The 20,818-nt window shown below is 41.7% G+C and overlaps 1 protein-coding gene across 1 annotated transcript in view; it reads right to left on the reverse strand.

Annotated features, from left to right (window-relative positions):
• tnfrsfa (tumor necrosis factor receptor superfamily, member a) overlaps nt 1-17,473 on the reverse strand; it is a 37,829-nt gene extending 20,356 nt beyond the window's left edge. Inside the window, exon 1 of the mRNA XM_035775837.2 lies at nt 17,229-17,473. Coding sequence (XP_035631730.1) covers nt 17,229-17,264 — 36 coding nt within the window. The 5' untranslated portion in view covers nt 17,265-17,473. The remainder of the gene's footprint in view (nt 1-17,228) is intronic.
• Between the last annotated feature and the right edge of the window lie 3,345 nt (nt 17,474-20,818).

Here is a 20,818-nt window from a genome sequence, read left to right on the forward strand (position 1 = left end):
ACTGCCCTGTAGCCAAATGTACAATACTGTATATCATTACATGTCTAACTGATAGTGTGCACCCATATACTAGCAACATTCCTCGTGGTAGTGTATCATTTTGAAATGCATCCTTTGATGTTTTGATGACACACCACTCTTTTAGTTTACTTTCTCTCCCTCTTTACATCTGGAAATTCCTAAATGAAAGTGTGTTAAATTGACTCACATTACTCTTGAGTAAGCCCAAGTTAGATACTTGACCATTCAAACCCACATAGATAACCCTGAACAAGATGCTGAAAGTAAACTCTTCTTCTACTTGAGAGATAAATCCAGCTTATCTTTTGAAGCTGGGAGGAGAAGACATGCTCTAGTTATATGTCTTTCAGTAATAAACCAGCGTGACATACTGTATACAGTATGTGTACCTCTTCTGTGGTAGGGGTCTGTGGTATGGTACATCACAGCTTGTACCATTAACAACAAGTCACTCACCCACCACAACTGCATTCTTTATCAGACACTAACACATAACATTAAGATATATGTTGGGGGTGAGAGTGTGTGGCTTTATGTTATATACTGCACAAACAAATACAGTGTAGTATATAAAGCCCCTCAAAAACACCAATAACCACAAAACACATAAGCATGCACAGTCGCACAAACACACACATTATGTAAACACATACACGACCCGATGACACCAAACTTCAATGCCACACATACAGTATCCACCATCAGACGCGCATACAGACACACGGACACAGCGTATCAGTAGGGAGCATGTGAAACGGTGCATCCCCCTCCTTCCAGGGTGTACAGGAAGGCCCAGACAATGCCGAGGCTTCATGCCGGGTTCAGCTCAACACTGCACTCTCTCTCTCTCTCAATGGCTAGTCCTAGTCCTCCTAGTCCAAGCCTGGCCCGGGCCAAGTGCCACTAGGTCGTATCCGCTCTGGCAGTTATTTTTAACTCAAGGAAGCCACAGCTCCAAGACACACACACTCGGTTTCCTCATCGGAGTAGGGTTCACTGATTACTGAGCCATTGCACAGCGTGTGTACTGTACGTATGTGTGTGACACTGGGTTACAGTGTGTGATAGGTTAGGTTAGTTGACTTTTACCTTCGTACAAGAGGTAGACAACAACCTTTGTGAATTTTCTGCTCAAAGTCAAACAGTTGTGGTTGCTAACACAACTGACAATGAGGCCCTGAGTGACCACAATACATCTGACTTAGTGCCTTGATGAAGTGTGAGAAATAAGTGGGCTGAAATATCTAAGAGCTGTGGTAAAGAGTCAAACAAGTGTGCTTTAGTTAACTACTCTTTATGTTTGAACACATCCAGTGTGCGTACCAGTATGTGCATGCATGTGTGTGGTGGGAGTTGGGGGCAAGGGGGAATTCTGTGAGGTTTATTGTTGCGTAGCTTTACACAAAAACATTGACCTGAAAAGGTCCTTTCAAAATCACCCTTTTGTTGAGTAGGAGTTTGACCTAGGGCTGGGTGATATGTTGAATGTATTTGCACGATTTTCCAAATGCCTGTATCGTAAGAATCTAGGTTTTGTAATTTGTCGTTTTTATGAGCGTTTATGTCTGTTTGTTCTCATATTGTATTTTTGGTCTAGTCTCCTTCGATCCTCTGTGCTGTGTGCACCTCCACATTCACACCAGAAATCTGTATACAGTTGAAGTGGGAAGTTTACATACACTTAGGTTGGAATCATTAAAACTTGTTTTTAACCACTCCACAAATTTCTTGTAAACAAACTACAGATTTGGCAAGTCAGAAAGGACATCTACTTTGTGCATGACACAAGTAATTTTTCCAACAACTGTTTACAGACAGATTATTTCACTTATAATTCACTGTATCACAATTCCAGTGGGTCAGAAGTTTACATACACTAAGTTGACTGTGCCTTTAAACAGCTTGGAAAATTCCAGAAAATGATGTCATGGCTTTAGAAGCTTCTGATTGGCTAATTGACATCATTTGAGTCGATTGGAGGTATACCTGTGGATGTATTTCAAGGCCTACCTTCAAACTCAGTGCCTCTGCTTGACATCATGGGACAATTGTGGAACTCCACAAGTCTGGTTCATCCTTGGGAGCAATTTCCAAACGCCTGAAGGTACCATGTTCATCTGTACAAACAATAATACGCAAGTATACACACCATGGGACCACGCAGCCGTCATACTGCTCAGGAAGGAGACGCGGTCTGTCTCCTAGAGATGAACGTACTTTGGTGCGAAAACTGCAAATCAATCCCAGAACAACAGCAAAGGGCCTTGTGAAGATGCTGGAGGAAACAGGTACAAAAGTATCTATATCCACAGTAAAACGAGTCCTATATTGACATAATCTGAAAGGCCGCTCAGCAAGGAAGAAGCCACTGCTCCAAAATTGCTATAAAAAAGCCAGACTACGGTTTGCAACTGCACATGGGGACAAAGATCGTACTTTTTGGAGAAATGTCCTCTGGTCTGATGAAACAAAAATAGAACTGTTTGGCCATAATGACCATCGGTACGTTTGGAGGAAAAAGGGGGAGGCTTGCAAGCCGAGGAACACCATCCCACCCGTGAAGCACGGGGGTGGCAGCATCATTTTGTGGGGATGCTTTGCTGCAGGAGGGACTGGTGCATTTCACAAAATAGATGCCATCATGAGGGAGGGAAATTATGTGGATATATTGAAGCAACATCTCAAGACATCAGTCAGGAAGTTAAAGCTTGGTTGCAAATGGGTCTTCCAAATGGACAATGATCCCAAGCACACTTCCAAAGTTGTGGCAAAATGGCTTAAGGACAACAAAGTCAAGGTATTCGAGTGGCCATCACAAAGCCCTGACCTCAAACCCATAGAAAATGTGTGGGCAGAACTGAAAAAGCGTGTGCGAGCAAGGAGGCCTTCAAACCTGACCCAGTTACACCAGCTCTGTCAGGAGGAATGGGCCAAAATTCACCCAACTTATTGTGGGAAGCTTGTGGAAGGCTACCCGAAACGTTTGACCCAAGTTAAACAAGGGAATGCTACCAACTACTAATTGAGTGTATGTACATTTCTGACCCACTGGGAATGTGATGAAAGAAATAAAAGCTGACATAAATCAAACTCTACTATTATTCTGACATTTCACATTCTTAAAATAAAGTGGTTATCCTAACTGACCTAAACGACAGGGACCTTTTACTAGGATTAAATGTCAGGAATGGTGAAAAACGGAGTTTAAATATAGTTGGCTAAGATGTATGTAAACTTCCGACTTCAACTGTATAATGACAAGATACCCATCTCTGGCCTAACAATGGGAGTCGTTGTACCAAAGGCGGGAAAAAATAAATCCATAGGTCCTAAATAAGCCCATAGAAACGCAATGGACTTATTTTGGACAGATTTTAGCGAGCGTGAAACCTCTTCTTTCGCATCTTCCTCTATGGTTTACATACACACACCAAGCCCGTCCCCTGCCTCTTATGCCAACAAAGTTTAAATATCATATCTTCCTCTCTGACAAGCGGTTTCAACTCGCTATTTGCATTTGAGGTTTGGTCCAACAGAAATCGGTCCTATGAACACCGAAACACATCGAGAAATTATTTTACTGTAAGAGGAGGTTAACTTTTCTGACGAGACCCTTTTACATCTCAACTAGTCAAATTTAGTGCAGAGCATACACTACTAAAATGAGAGTATCAATGAACATTGATTCTGGAAAATTAATGCTCAGTTTGCACGGCATTGGGGTATAATGTACCACTAGCCAAATACTGTTATACTTGCTGTCTAGTCTGTGTTTTATAAATGTGCAATAAGCATAAAACACAATTATAAAAAGGAATTGGCAACTCCTTCTCATTCTGAGAATTAAGGTAGGCCACTTGATTTCAACATCAAGGCAAGGTTGGCTACTTTGAAAAATCTAAAATACAAAATATAGTTAGTTTTGTTAAACACTTGTTTGGTTACTACATGATTCCATGTGTGTTATTTAATAGTTGATGTCTTCACAATTATTCTCCAATGTAGAAAATAGTACAAAATTAGAAAAACCCTTGAATGAGTAGGTGTGTCCAAACTTTTGACTGGTACTGTATATATTGTGAACAAAAAAATAGAGATATCATTTTTAGGCCGTATCGCCCAGCCCTAGTTTTACCTTCTGTGAAACTAACTTCACGGTAACACTGTAGATAGCCAACTTAATGCCACCTATTAGCTTGAGTTTAACATTTTGTATTTTTAGCGCGGAGTTAAGTTCATTTCAACCCATGTATTGAATTTGACCAAGTTAGAAAGGAATGACACAGCTATTGGTAGGCTGTTGGAGTGTGGAGTGAGATAGAGAGAAGGGAAGAAGGAGAGAAAGAGAAGAGTGACTCACTCACAAATCTCTAAAGAGAGTCCATTACCTTGTTCCAAAGACAATCACATTAGTGCCATAACAGGGTGTCTCCAAATAAAAAGCTCTTTGAAGCCACTGGATAGTTTATAGTCTTATCCATAAAGATTCAGACTGTGTGTCTGGTCCAATAGGTCTACAGGGCCTAAGTGACCATCTCAACGTGTGATTTATGTTTTGTAAACACTATCCCACCCTATGGACAAAGGTTGGGGCGCATTTAACGTCCTCGGAACATTTTTGCGTTATTTGGTATAAGATCTGAGAGGTAAAAAATAGATAGAGGACTTGGCAGGGTTGTGAGACACCTTTGAGGCAGTTCGAACTCAAATTTCAAACAGAAGTGTTGCAACTGTCAATGATAGGACATGCCATCCTAGGTAGTGTTCCTGGTGTCTGTGTTCAGACTGGTGATAATTCAGACATCAAACTGTCTGAGTTTTCATGAATGTACTTTAGTTGAACTGGTAGTCAATGAAATGCATTCTTTACACAGTAAATCACTGAGCTATAGGAGGTTAATGAATCTCAAAGAAACAAGGATGTAGTTAATGTTATTATTATCTAGTTTCAATTTTAGTAAGTCATTTCTTAGTAAATAACTAGTACCTCATGTACCATGAAATAAAGTACAAGGTTCACTATCTGTGTTCCATGAGTAACAGGTAATCCTGACAGAATTGCTGGATAACAACTGCATCAAACAGATAGGTCTAGGTCTCGGATAAAGTCAATTGATGTATCCAAACAATCATAATGAACACCAATGTGCTACACATCAATCTAACATCAATAACAGTTAATAATAGTGAAGGCACCAATTTGAGAATGTTAGAGCAACTTCAACTATATCAAACATGTCTTGGCATGTTCCTCAGGTTAAGTGGGTGTCATAAATGCCAGTTATGTCAGGTGAAACTCTTGCACTCTGTCTGTCTCTCTGTCTGTCTGTCTACAGTGGCTACAGAAAACTGAGTTATACATAAGGTGTTGAACAGGTGTATTTGCAGATTAACTTGGTCAACACATGACGTCATATTACATTTTAAACACGTAAACAAGTTTTGGTCATGCACTGTAAGTGGTTCAGATATTTGACTGCAGAAAAAATTTGACCCCCCCCTTAAAAGATTTAGATGCACTATTGTAAAGTGGCTGTTCCACTGGATGTCATAAGGTGCATGCACCAATTTGTAAGTCGCTCTGGATAAGAGCGTCTGCTAAATGACTTAAATGTAAATGTAAATGCATGTCTGGAATGAATGAGTAGTTAATAGAGGAACACGTCACCTTCACTAGTCCTTATCAACCCTTTTCTCTGAGGAGATTACAGTAACAGGTGTGATTCAAAGATGTACATTGAATGTCTATTCAATGACATACATATTAAAAACCGCCACTCTGTTTGTTCTTTTCCTTGGTGATAAAAATGATAGAGTGAAAAATGTTAACACGATCACACCTTCCCACCACATCCTTCCTTTTACGTTCTGAGGTTTGATATGAACTCTAAATGAGAACCGATCAGTCAGACCTGTGAGTGAGTCTAACCACCACACTGACAACCTGCCCTCTGATTAAAAGGCTTGCACTGGGGTTGCATCATACTGTAGGCTGTAGTCTGCATGTGACTTCTCTACTCTATCAACGCCAGTGCTTGCAATGGAATGTAAGTGGTGCCAGCCTGGTACTCTTTCCTTTCACCGTTCCATGGTTTGTATCTTTGAGACAGTATTATAAAAGACAGTATCATATAGGAGATATATTCTAAAGTTCTATAGTTTTAGACATATATGTTTGCTATGTGACTTTTAATTGTGAACCATACATAGCATGAAGTAGCTTTGGTGACCAATAGTGGATCCTATCTTTAGCCACACTGTTGAACTTGTACAGTGAGGGAAAACAGTATTTGATCCCCTGCTGATTGTGTACGTTTGCCCACTGACAAAGAAATGATCAGTCTATCACTTTAATGGTAGGTTTATTTGAACAGTGAGAGACAGAATAACAACAAAAAAAATCCAGAAAAACGCATGTCAAAAATGTTATAAATTGATTTGCATTTTAATGAGGGAAATAAGCATTTGACCCCCTTTCTGGCTCCCAGGTGTCTTTTATACAGGTAACGAGCTGAGATTAGGAGCACACTCTTAAAGGGAGTGCTCCTAATCTCAGTTTGTTACCTGTATAAAAGACACCTGTCCACAGAAGCAATCAATCATTCAGATTCCAAACTCTCCACCATGGCCAAGACCAAAGAGTTCTCCAAGGATGTCAGGGACAATATTGTTTATTTGCAAATAAAAGAAACACAAAATAACTGTCAATCTCCCTCGGCCTGGGGCTCCATGCAAGATCTCACCTCGGAGAGTTGCAATGAATATGAGATCGGTGAGCAATCAACAAAGAACTGCACGGGAGGATCTTGTCAATGATCTCAAGGCAGCTGGGACCATAGGCACCAAGAAAACAATTGGTAACACTACGCTGTGAAGGACTGAAATCCTGCAGCCCTCGCAAGGTCCCACTGCGGGCGCATGTCCTTCTGAAGTTTGCCAATAAACATCTGAATGATTCAGAGGACAACTGGGTGAAATTGTTGTGGTCAGATGAGACCAAAATGGAGCTCCTTGGCATCATGTCAACTCGCTGTGCTTGGAGGAGGAATACTGCCTATGACCCCAAGCACACCATCCCCACCGTCAAACATGGAGGTGGAAACATTATGCTTTGGGGGTGTTTTTCTGCTAAGGGGACAGGACAACTTCACCGCATCAAAGGGATGATGGACGGGGCCATGTACCATCAAATCTTGGGTGAGGACCTCCTTCCCTCAGCCAGGGCATTGAAAATGGGTCGTGGATGGGTATTCCAGCATGACAATGACCTAAAACACACGGCCAAGGAAACAAAGGAGTGGCTCAAGAAGAAGCACATTAAGGTCCTGGAGTGGCCTAGCCAGTCTCCAGACCTTAATCCCATAGAAAATCTGTGGAGGGAGCTGAAAATTCGAGTTGCCAAACGTCAGCCTCGAAACCTTAATGACTTGGAGAAGATCTGCAAAGAGGAGGGGGACAACATCCCTCCTGAGATGTGTGCAAACCTGGTGGCCAACTACAAAAAATGTCTGACCTCTGTGATTGCCAACAAGGGTTTTGCCACAAAGTACTATGTCATGTTATACAGAGGGGTCAAATACTTATTTCCCTCATTAAAATGCAAATCAATTTATAACATTTTTGACATGCGTTTTTCTGGATTTTTTTGTTATTATTCTGTCTCTCACTGTTCAAATAAACCTACCATTAAAATTACAGACTGATCATGTCTTTGTCAGTGGGAAAACGTACAAAATCAGCAGGGGATCAACTACTTTTTTCCCTCACTGTACTTCTACCAATATAGAAGCAGTAGTCCTCCCTGATGGTTGTCTTTTCCTTCTTGCCGATAGAGATAGAGATTGATTTCCTGTGTGAACCCACACCCAGTAGTAAAGTAAACCAAACCACAGATAACATTTGGTGTAAATGAGTGCGGGCTGGGCATGACTGGATTGATGCCCCTAATAATCTGTAAATCTGTGTATTTTCTACACAGGAAGTTTACTAATATAATATAATAATACTGAAGAGACAGGCAAGTACACTGCAGTCATTTGCAATGGAGGCGAGGGAGGACCATTGGGGGGGTTGAGTGTCCGCTCGATCAGGGGGGTTGAAAGTCTGCTCGCAGTCCCCTAGCAACAAGCATTGACTGGCGAGAAGACTTCAGAAGTTTCTGTTGTTTACAGAAGAGATAAACAATGACATTGCCACCCCAGAGAGAGAAGCAATTTGGTCTAAGTAGCGGAAAAATGCATGACTTCAAACTTGGATGCGATGATTAGGTTACTCTGTCCAAAACAACCTCTAGTGCTAGATTGTACACAGCAAATTGTCCAGTGTTACCTAGTGTTGATTTTCAGTGTAACATTTCTTTATTTTTTACGCCCTTTTTCTCCCCAATTTCGTGATATCCAATTGCAATCTTGTCTCATCACTGCAACTCCCCAACAGGATTGGGAGAGGCGAAGGTCGAGTCATGCGTCCTCCAAAACATGATCCAAACCGCGTTTCTTAACACCTGCCCACTTAACAGAGAAGCCAGCTGCACCAATGTGTCAAAGAAAACACTGTTCAACTGACGATCGAAGTTAGTCTGCAAGTGCCCAGCCCACCACAAGGAGTTGCTAGAGCACGATGAGCCAAGTAAAGACCCCCCCGGCCAAACCCTCCCCTAACCTGGACGGCGCTGGGCCAATTGTGTGCCACCCTATGGGACTCCCGGTCATGGCCTGGGATCGAACCCAGGTCTGTAGTGATGCAATGCAGTTCCTTAGACCGCTGCACCACTTTGGAGGCCCAGTGTAACATTTCTAGTGTTGATTCAGATGTTAAATTACATCTGTAAGTGTTGAAGGCCCAGTGCAGTCAACAACATAATTTCCATGTGTTATATATAAATATTTCCACTAGAGGTCGACCGATTATGATTTTTCAACACCGATTATTGGAAGAACAAAAAAAGGCTATAACGATTAATCGGACGATTTATAATGACAATTACAACAATACAAATCAAATTTATTTGTCACATACACATGGTTAGCAGATGTTAATGTGAGTGTAGCGAAATGCTAGTGCTTCTAGTTCCGACAATGCAGTAATAACCAACGAGTAATTTAACCTAACAATTCCAAAAGTACTACCTTATACACACAAGTGTAAAGGGATAAAGAATATTGTATGTACATGAAGATATATGAATGAGTGATGGTACAGAACGGCATAGGCAAGATGCAGTAGATGGTATTGAGTACAGTATATACTTATGAGATGAGCAATGTAGGGTATGTAAACAAAGTGGCATAGTTTAAAGTGGCTAGTGATACATGTATTACATAAAGATGCAGTAGATGATATAGAGTACAGTATATACATATGAGATGAATAATGTAGGGTATGTAAACATTATATTAAGTAGCATTGTTTAAGTGGCTAGTGATATATTTACATCAATTTACATCTATTCCCATTATTAAAGTGGATGGAGTTGAGTCAGTGTGTTGGCAGCAGCCACTCAATGTTAGTGGTGGCTGTTTAACAGTCTGATGGCCTTGAGATAGAAGCTGTTTTTTAGTTTCTCGGTCCCTGCTTTGATGCACCTGTACTGACCTCGCCTTCTGGATGATAGCGGGGTGAACAGGCAGTGGCTCGGGTGGTTGTTGTCCTTGATGATCTTTATGGCCTTCTTGTGACATCGGGTGGTGTAGGTGTCCTGGAGGGCAGGTAGTTTGCCCCAGGTGATGCGTTGTGCAGACCTCACTACCCTCTGGAGAGCCTTACGGTTGCGGGTGGAGCAGTTTCCGTACCAGGCGGTGATACAGCCCGACAGGATGCTCTCGATTGTGCATCTGTAGAAGTTTGTGAGTGCTTTTGGTGACAAGCCAAATTTCTTCAGCCTCTTGAGGTTGAAGAGGCGCTGCTGCGCCTTCTTCACAATGCTGTCTGTGTGGGTGGACCAATTCAGTTTGTCTGTGATGTGTACGCCGAGGAACTTAAAACTTACTACCCTCTCCACTACTGTACCATCGATGTGGATAGGGGGGTGCTCCCTCTGCTGTTTCCTGAAGTCCACAATCATCTCCTTAGTTTTGTTGACGTTGAGTGTGATGTTATTTTCCTGACACCACACTCCAAGGTCCCTCACCTCCTCCCTGTAGGCCGTCTCGTCGTTGTTGGTAATCAAGCCTACCACTGTAGTGTCGTCCGCAAACTTGATGATTGAGTTGGAGGTGTGCATGGCCACGCAGTCGTGGGTGAACAGGGAGTACAGGAGAGGGTTCGGAACGCACACTTGTGGGGCCCCAGTGTTGAGGATCAGCGGGGTAGAGATGTTGTTACCTACCCTCACCCCCTGGGGGCGGCCCGCCAGGAAGTCCAGTACCCAGTTGCACAGGGCGGGGTCGAGACCCAGGGTCTCGAGCTTGATGACGAGTTTGGAGGGTACTATGGTGTTAAATGCTGAGCTGTAGTCGATGAACAGCATTGTCCAGATGGGTTAGGTGTGGTAGAGATTGCATCGTCTGTGGACCTATTTGGGCGGTAAACATTTTGGAGTGGGTCTAGGGTGTCAGGTAGGGTGGAGGTGATATTGGTCTTTGACTAGTATCTCAAAGCACTTCATGATGACTGAAATGAGTGCTACGGGGCGGGGTGGTAGTCGTTTAGCTCAGTTACCTTAGCTTTATTGGGAACAGAAACAATGGTGGCCCTCTTGAAGCATGTGGGAACAGCAGACTGGGAGAAGGATTGATTGAATATGTCCGTAAACACACCAGCCAGCTGGTCTGCGCATTCTCTGAGGACGCGGCTGGGGATGCCGTCTGGGCCAACAGCCTTGCGAGGGTTAACACGTTTAAATGTTTTACTCACATCGGCTGCAGTGAAGGAGAGTCCGCATGTTTTGGTTGCGGGCAGTGTCAGTGGCACTGTATTGTCCTCAAAGCGGGCAAAAAAGTTATTTAGTCTGCCTGGGAGCGAGACATCCTGGTCCGTGACGGGGCTGGATTTCTTTTTGTAATCCGTGATTGACTGTAGACCCTGCCACATACCTCTTGTGTCTGAGCCATTGAATTGCGACTCTACTTTGTCTCTATACTGACGCTTAGCTTGTTTGATTGCCTTGCAGAAGGAATAGCTACACTGTTTGTATTCGGTCATGTTTCCGGTCACCTTGCCCTGGTTAAAAGCAGTGGTTACTGCGGAACACTTATTTTAACTTAATATAATACATCAATAAAATCAATTTAGCCTCAAATAAATAATGAAACATGTTCAATTGGGTTTAAATAATGCAAAAACAAAGTGTTGGAGAAGAAAGTAAAAGTGCAATATGTGCCATGTAAGAAAGCTAACATTTAAGTTCCTTGCTCAGAACATGAGAACATATGAAAGCTGGTGGTTTCTTTTAACATTTCCAGGTAAGAAGTTTTAGGTTGTAGTTATTATAGGAATTATAGGACTATTTCTCTCAATACGATTTGTATTTCATATACCTTTGACTATTGGATGTTCTTATAGGCACTTTAGTATTGCCAGTGTAACAGTATAGCTTCCATCCCTCTCCTCGCCGCTACCTGGGCTCGAACCAGGAACACATCGACAACAGCCACCCTCGAAGCAGCGTTATCCATGCAGAGCAAGGGGAACAACTACCACAAGTCTTAGAGCAAGTGACATTTGAAATGCTATTAGCGCGCACCCCGCTAACTAGCTAGCCATTTCACATCGGTTACACCAGCCTAATCTTGGGAGTTGATAGGCTTGAAGTCATAAACAGTGCAATGCTTGAAGCATTGCAAAGAGCTGCTGGCAAAATGCACATGTTTGAATGAATGCTTACGAGCGAGCTGGTGCCAACCATCTCTCAGTCAGACTGCTCTATCAAATCATAGACTTAATTATAACATAGAAATACGAGCCTTAGGTCATTAATATGGTCGAATCCGGAAACTATCATCTCAAAAACAAAACATTTATTATTTCAGTGAAATACAGAACCTTTACGTATTTTATCTAACGGATGGCATCCCTAAGTCTAAATATTGCTGTTACATTGCACAACCTTCAATGTTATGTCATAATTACGTAAAAGTTCGCACTGAGCCAGGCGGCCCAAACTGTTGCATATACCCTGACTCTGTGTGCAATGAACGCAAGAGAAGTGACACAATTTCACCTGGTTAATATTGCTAACCTGGATTTATTTTAGCTAAATATGCATATATGTATTAAAAATATATACTTCTGTGTATTGATTTTAAGAAGGGCATTGATGTTTAAGGTTAGGTACACGTTGGAGCAACGACAGTCCTTTTTCGCGAATGTGCACCGCATCGATTATATGCAACGCAGGACACGCTAGATAAACTAGTAATATCATCAACCATGTGTAGTTATAACTAGTGATTATGATGTACTGTTTTTTATAAGATATGTTTAATGCTAGCTAGAAATTTACCTTGGCTTCTTACTGCATTCACGTAACAGGCAGGCTCCTCGTGAGGCAGGTGGTTAGAGCGTTAGACCAATTAACCGTAAGGTTGCAAGATTTAATCCCTGAGCTGACAAGGTAAAAATCTGTCGTTCTGCCCCTGAACAAGGCAGTTAACCAGCTAGCCGGGTACCGGCCTCAGTCTAAGGAGAAGGTGGAGAGGATGAACCAGGAGCTGGGGAGGTTCCCGAGGAGTCACTGCCAGGACCGGCAGGAGGAGTGGGCCCCATTCCTTCCCTGGGCAGAGAACTCGCAGAATTCTTTACGTCACTCCTCCACCGGGCTGACTCCCTTCCAGTGTTATGGGTTATCAGCCAGCCCTCGCTCCGTGGACCCCGAGCCAGACCAAAGCTCCTCCGGTGGACGAATGGTTCAGGCACGCAGAAGAGATCTGGAACGATGCCAACGTGAGACTCACCACCACAGTGAGGCTCCTGTGTTCCATCCTGGTTATCCCATCTGGCTCTCCACCAGGAACCTCCCACTCCGCCTGCTCTGTAAGAAGCTGAGTCCCCGGTTTGTGGGGCCATTGAAGGTCCTCCCGTCAATGAGGTGATGTATAGATTTCAGCTCCCCACTCCCGACGTCGTGAGTGTTGGCTCCAGTACCTGTTGGGTACGGTCCAGAGGAGCGTTGTTGGGTTCTGTTGGACGACATTCTAGATCCCAACATCATCTGAGATTTCCACTTCGCTGTCCGGCCCGCTCCTCGCCCTCAGGGCCGTCGTCCTGGCCGGCATTGTCTACTCCCGCTACCCTGCTCCGGTGTTCGACATCACCGGTTTACTAACCACCGGTCCTGGCAACCCATAATTACGTACACCTGGCAACTATCAGTACGCACACCTGCACCCCATCATCAGTCACACATGGACTTCATTACTACCTTGACTACTTACCATTCATCTACCACTCTGTTCTATCATTCATCAGGTATTATTGTTTATGTTTCCTTATTAGACGCTTCTCTTGTTTTGTATTCATCCTATATTCGTTATCATTAAACTCACACAGCACTTCTTTCCTGACTCCCTGTGTCTACGTTACAGCATGTTACGAATTCTAGCTAGGTGGCTAACGCTAGCTTACACTTACAAGCGTCAAACATCTGCCACTCCAAATTTGCTCCATTCATTAAAATCAATTTAACCAAAACCCATCTATTTTTATGAATAACTGGACCTTCCAATGAACTAAACAATATGGATTTGAATGAGAAGTATTTGAATAAACATTGGAATGTAAGAAGCAGACATAATTTCGAATAGCCTATATGTCATATTAAACAGCATATAAACACTCTAAATAGGTCAGGAGCCAGACATGGAGCCTAAGAAGGAATGAAAATGAATTATTCAGGCTCTATTATTTCAATTATTTCAAGGCTATAGTCTACAATGAAATACACTGTGAAGCATTTGCGAGTGCGACAAAATAGGCTGGTAGGGATACAAAGCCCTCAGCATTTAAACAACATTTTGTTGTATTAAATCATTATAATCTATAAATTGCACGTATTTTATTTTTTATTTCACTTTTATTTAACCGGGTAGGCCAGTTGAGAAGTTCTCATTTACAACTGCGACCTGGCCAAGATAAAGCAAAGCAGTGTGACACAAACAACAACACAGAGTTACACATAGAATAAACAAATGTACAGTCAATAACACAATAAAAAAGTCTATATACAGTGTGTGAAAATGAAGTAAGATTAGGGAGGTAAGGTAATAAATAGGCCGTAGTGGCAAAATAATGACAATTAAGAAAATAAACACTGGAGTGATAGATGTGCAGAAGATGAATGTGCAAGTAGTGATACTGGGGTGCAAAGGAGCAAAAAAACAAAACAATATGGGTATGAGGTAGTTGGATGGGGTATTTACAGATGGGCTATGTTCAGGTGCAATGATCTGTAAGCTGCTCTGATAGCTGATGCTTAAAGTTAGAGAATGAGATATGAGTCTCCAGCTTCAATGATTTTTGCAATTCGTTCCAGTTATTGGCAGCAGAGAACTGGAAGGAAAGGCGGCCAAACGAGGATTCGGCTTTAGGGATGCCCAGTGAAATATACCTGCTGGAGCGCGTTCTACGGGTGGGTGTGCTATAGTGACCAGTGAGCTGAGATAAGGCTGGGCTTTACCTAGCAAAGACTTATAGATGACCAGGAGCCAGTGGTTTGGCAACAAATTTGAAGCGAGGGCTAGCCAACGAGAGCATACAGGTCGCAGTGGTAATATATGCCATTTAGCAGACGCTTTTAACCAAAGCGACTTACAGTCATGTGTGCATACATTCTACGTATGGGTGGTCCCGGGGATCGAACCCACTACCCTGGCGTTACAAGCGCCATGCTCTACCAACTGAGCTACAGAAGGACCACGGTGGTGGGTTGTGGCTTAATTAGAATTAAATGAAAATGAACTTTTGTGCCTTTAAATTCATTCTTAAAATGAATGTTTAGAAACACAAGTTTGGCCAGTCTGTGGCTTCAGGTTGCAGAGCCACTGGGGATGCTAAACACCATTTTGACCACTCCGGGCAGAGATGCAGAGTTCTTCTTTTATTTTTCTATAGGTAGGCATAATAACTCAATAAAAACGGAAAGCCCCTTGAATGTGAGAATATGCCAGGCCTATTGGGCCAAAATCATGTATGGCCTATTGTATAGATAATAGAACGAAAATGAACTAAATGTTTAAGCGATCTGATTTTTAGTCTATAAATACTTTGCTACAATGACACACTTAGTTATCTACCCACGTCATTCCTTTCTTTTAGCATGCGCATGTAGCATGCTTTTGGGATACGTGTCTTTTCAGATTACACAATGATTCTTTAGTTGTGGACACGACATCACCACACTTCCTCTCTTGCTCCTCATCTTTGTAAGTCACCTTGATTTAGCACCTGTGCGTTTTATCAGTTTCTTTATGAAAATATTTAGCTAAATCTGTGACAGTAGCTAAAACAAGGGGCGACAGCAGCACACAAGTAGACTGCAAATGCATGCTGGGGCGGGTATGGCGTGAGCTCATGAAGTGAGCGCTACTGGAGCGAAATTGGAGTGGGCGAGAAGGTAGAAGCTCCAGCCTTTGGGAATCTTGCTCCACGCTGCAGTCAAATTGGGCACGCTCCGCTCCGCTCACAAACTCTGGTCACTAACCAATACAGTAATGGTTGGTATTTCCAAAGTATGGTTGGTATTTCTTTGGAAATATGCAAATGTCTTAATTTAACGCTCAAAATTGTGGACACACATAGACACTGGACCAATGTTAAACTGTAACACTGTCAGTGTTGATTTAACACTGGAGTATTTGCTGTTTAGTGGTGGAAAAGCCTTTTATGTAGCCTAACCCTACCCAATCAATCAATTTAACCAATTGACAACAATAAATAAAATACCACCAATGTGGAAATAAATGTCATTTATTTATAAATGTCGCTCATTTAAAAACAATTCCAACATATTTACTTCTATGAATTTCTCCAACAGTATATTTTGTGGAAAACCCAAAGGGTCTTTTATCTGAGGTTAAGTGTTTCAGGTTTTACTGATGCCATATTTATAGTGTCAGGTTTTGGCACTGCATGGCTGGAAAATACAACAGCACAGCACTGAATGGCCCTTTCTGTGTGGAATAAACTTTACATTGGCAGGACTAGCTACGACTCTATTAAATATATAGGCATGTGTGTGTGTGTGTGTGTGTGTGTGTGTGTGTGTGTGTGTGTGTGTGTGTGTGTGTGTTTGTGTGTGTGTCTGTCTGTGACCTAGGGATCTAGGACAGTTGAAATTCCTTTTCAACAGTACTGTATTCAGTAATATTGAAGCTGGAATATTTTGCAGACCACATTTCTAAATATTTTGTTCTTCAACTACAAGTAAGGAGGTGCTAAACCATGTATTGATCGACATGGTGGGACAAGTAGGCTAAACTGTAGTGAGGTGTTATTAAAATGTAGGTACAACCTAACAAGTATATGTACCCCCATTGACATCAAGGTAATAACTAGCCTATACATTCAATAGAAAAATGCCACACAATCATATCAAGAAATCATGACAAGCATTTAGCCAGTCTTTCAAATTGTTTGAGTAGAAACCAACCAACGGTTTGATCCAATGTCCCAGACAGTCAGAGCTGATGCCTGGGGGCTGAATTAATAGGGTGGGATCATGTCCCGCACCAGATTGGTGACTGTTGTCATGGGGGAAGGGGTCAAAATTATACAACACACGTACAGACAGTTAAGTAGCCTACAGTATAAACTTTCAATACTGTACATGAATAGTTACAATGTTTCCCAGTAAACAAACAAACACCACTGATAATACGCAGCATTAATCACGCAATGATGTTCAAGTGCAGTGGGCTACAACTTGAGAGACTACCGAAAGTTATAGTTGAATAAGGAGTAGAGAACGGACGGCTGAGATTGCTGTAGCCTAGCCTATTGTATCTCGGGTCTGCAGCGTGCGGCCGCTCGAGCGTGGCCCCTCACTTCAGGTAAACTTCAGTCTTCGTTTGTAAACGGTTACATAAATTAGCTTAGGTACTCAATCTGCATAGCATTGGGCCATCAGTACTATTTCAGCCGGAGTAAAAGTTACTTTGTATCGTTCAAACTACAAGGAATCCCATTAATAAAGTGGCCGTGATAGGACATAACGTTATAGGCTATGTTACAACAACATAGAACACTATATAATACAATGTTTATTTTCTTACCGAACATTTCATGAACGTCAGATCGAAGATCATCATGGAATTCCAGCGACTATCATTCAAACTTCAACCTCGTGTAGAAATCTAAAACTTCCTTTCAAACACAACTATTTTTTTAAATAAAGCATTTTAAGTAAAACATCCAGTTGTTTCCGTGTATATATAAAAGTGATACGTTCTGAAGACGCTTCCGTTTTACGCACTCACACTTGAGAGACTGTCCCGCCGATGGCATAATTCTTTCGAAGAAAATCCTCCACACTCATTGACGTCATCCCTGCCCATAGACCAATCACATAACTTCATTTGGAGTGGAAAAACCAATGTCAAAAACAATGTCACTCCCAAAATTTAGAAGTAGGCGGACGTAACTGTGAAAAATGAAACAATATTTGATACACGTTGGACGTTCTTTTTTCGTTCTATGCAACAAGTTTTGCTAAATATATTTTGGACTAGAATTTTAGGCTATACTTTTAAATATGATATCATATATCATGAATGTGTTATGATGAATGTAAATTAATTAATATACAATACGTTCATTATTAATAATTAATTATACAATAACCTCAATGCTGTAAGTAGGCTGAAGAAGATTTCTTATTTATTTTAAGACAGACCAGCACACTCTGTATAAGTGGGGATGTTTAGGTGTTGTAATTGTCCAGAACATTTAGAAATGTGTAGGGTTGACATAATTGCCACATGACAGAGTGACTATTTGAACTTTCGGTAATGTACCTGAATAAACTGCATGTATGGCTCTCAGATGAACTGATTCATTAGGACCAGTTATTGCACCCAGGGGAATTCCAGCACTTGATTGTATTCTTTAAATCACAGGATCCATTCTGCCAGTGCCAGATAATGATGCAACACTTATATTGTGCAATCAGCAAACCTGTGACTTTACTCAAGTAAAGACTAAAGACGAGGAATTACTATGTCAGTTCACGGGATAAGCTAAGCCAACTTCCCTTTTTATTTGTCTGTAGAGGATTTTTGACCCTGAAATAAAATAAGTGACATTTCATTTACAGTAATTTAACATCTTTCGTGTAGATCTTCAGCCCATATCTAGAATGTTGTAGTTTTAACAGTGTAATGGTGTAATTCAATACCATTGGATAAAATGTGGCTTCCATTAGACATGTATTTTTGGTGTCAATTAAGACAAAGGCTTAGTCAAGCCTAGCAACCCAAGATGCAAGTTCGCTGTAGTTCCACATGTAATAACACAAGTGTAGTTACGATTATAGAATGATGTAGGCTCGAAACTACACTGGTGCAATAGTTCTACAGAGTTACTGTTGGTCACGTTGACATCCTCCCTTGCTAGGCTCTCTATGATAACTTACACAGATGGTGAACAAGACTATATTGGCCATATTCTTACTGTACGTAAGATGCAGTTTAGCCTGAGCTGAGCAGCATCTGTATGAGAGTGTCTGGGTACATGTTGACAACTGTTATGCCAGCTATGCTAGGGAAATGCTCCATTGACAAAATATGTGGTGGAGAGCGAAATGATTTTCCTTCGTCCACTGTACAAACAGAACTCCTCCACTTATACATATCTGACAATTATCTTTGGGCTGGCCATCACACACCTCTGATGTAAAATAGAACAACAGAGAAAAACATTAAAGTGCCAGAAGGTTTGACTCTGGGCTTGACTCATATTTGTTGCTTGCCATTGGAAACCCTAATCCTGGCGAGCATAAACAGTGAGCTCAGTCTTCACATAGAGATGCTGTTTGCTCACACTCTGCCTTTATGTTTGGCTTGAGTAATGAAATCCTCACTGAATCCTAGCAGGAGAGAAACAAATATAGTGCAGTATCGAAGTTTTCTTAGGTCAAAACTCTGAGCCAAATCAATCATCTCCCTGCTATAGTTTGAAGATATGAACATGACTAAACACTTTAACCTGTTTAATTTTGGCACAACAAAATAGTTCAAGTTGAATAACAGATGCCTCATCCCCATTCAAAACTTTTCACATAAAATAAACATGTGTTTCAGTTTTTGTACTATCTAGGAAATCGGCAACCATTTATTCCCATCGGCTCACATCCTGTGTTACTTCTTGTGCATGAGGTCATTGCACGACTCAATAACAGGAAGTGTTGTGATAGGCTTGTTTACAAGCCTCCCTGGCCTCTCCTGACATAACCAGTAGTTGCTATTACACATGGACTGGTTTGGACACTGGAACTAGTACTGTATGGGCCATCTATAAGTACTCAATGCATTTTAGCACTCAAAACCTGCAGTGTTTCCCTATATCTGCTCCTCGGACAAGATAGTGCTGACATACATGGTCGCCCTGTTTCTAGCTCCTGGTCAACTTTGCAGTAATTATATATATTTTTGTCTTATTTCTTACATTATTTAGAAATTAGACTTACTGAATTGGATCCTTTGTTTAAACTCTCCAAGGCAATTCCATTCATCCCGGGGGCTGCTCCAAGACCCTGTCGCAGGAGAAGATGAGTAAGGAGTGAGCTCCTAGTCACACTCAGGAGGCGTGCGTACCATCCAATGCTTCTTAGTATATTACTTGCTAATGTTCAGTCCCTGGACAATAAAGTAGACAAGCTCAGGTTGAGGATCCCCTTCCAGAGAGACATCAGGAAATGTAACATACTCTGTTTTACGGAATCATGGCTCTTTCCGGATATACTGTCCCCGTCCATTTAGCCAGCGGGGTTCTCTGTCCATCAAGCGGGCACGAAGAAAGACACTGGTGGACACTGACTCCTCGGTCCCGGACAAGTTAAACAACTTATTCGCCAGCTTCGTGAAAAACAGAGTGGTCGATGCAGTCCACTGCCGCTCACGAGGATCTTGAGCTCTCATTCTCTGTGGCCAACATGAGTAAGAAATTTAAGCGTGTTAACCCTTGCAAGGCAGCCGGCCCAGATGGCATCCTAAGACACGTCCTCTTTTTGAGTGTGAACTGCATTACTGTACTGTATTGTATTATACTGTATCATATGGACTGGAATTACTTCATTCAAACCATTATAAAGCAGGGGGAGAACATGCAATTCTGGTGCAGCACATGCGGCCTACAATGTTACAATTATAGGCCAGTGAATTTGATTGTAATTTTGAAATATAATAGGGCCTATTTGTATAATTCGTAGGCTGACACATATGTACCCTACCTTTCATAATATTTCCCCTAATGTTATTAGCCTACATCCTCTTTCTCTCCCTATTGTTGCTTCATTCGTTCCTCGCTTTCAACTGTTAAATGAAATAAGTGTTGTTGTCCTTATCTTCATCATTCTCCTAGCACTGTTGGAGCTAGGAAAACAAGCATTTCGCCACACCCGCAATAACATCTGCTAAATATATGCATGTGACCAATAACATTTGATTTGATTTGATCCTTGAATAATATAGTACTAGAATTAGATGCAGAACGGTTTCACTTCTCACCATGAAGATTGAATGGTTATGGCTCTAAAAAATAACTGCTATACTCTACCGCTATCGCACGTTCGCTCTTCTTTCAAACTACCCGTGAGTTCAACTGGCTGTTGTATTTAACATTCAGCAGACAAGAACTTGCATCCCTC

This window comes from Oncorhynchus keta, chromosome 9 (genome assembly GCF_023373465.1).
Source record: "Oncorhynchus keta strain PuntledgeMale-10-30-2019 chromosome 9, Oket_V2, whole genome shotgun sequence".
Lineage (NCBI taxonomy): Eukaryota > Metazoa > Chordata > Actinopteri > Salmoniformes > Salmonidae > Oncorhynchus > Oncorhynchus keta.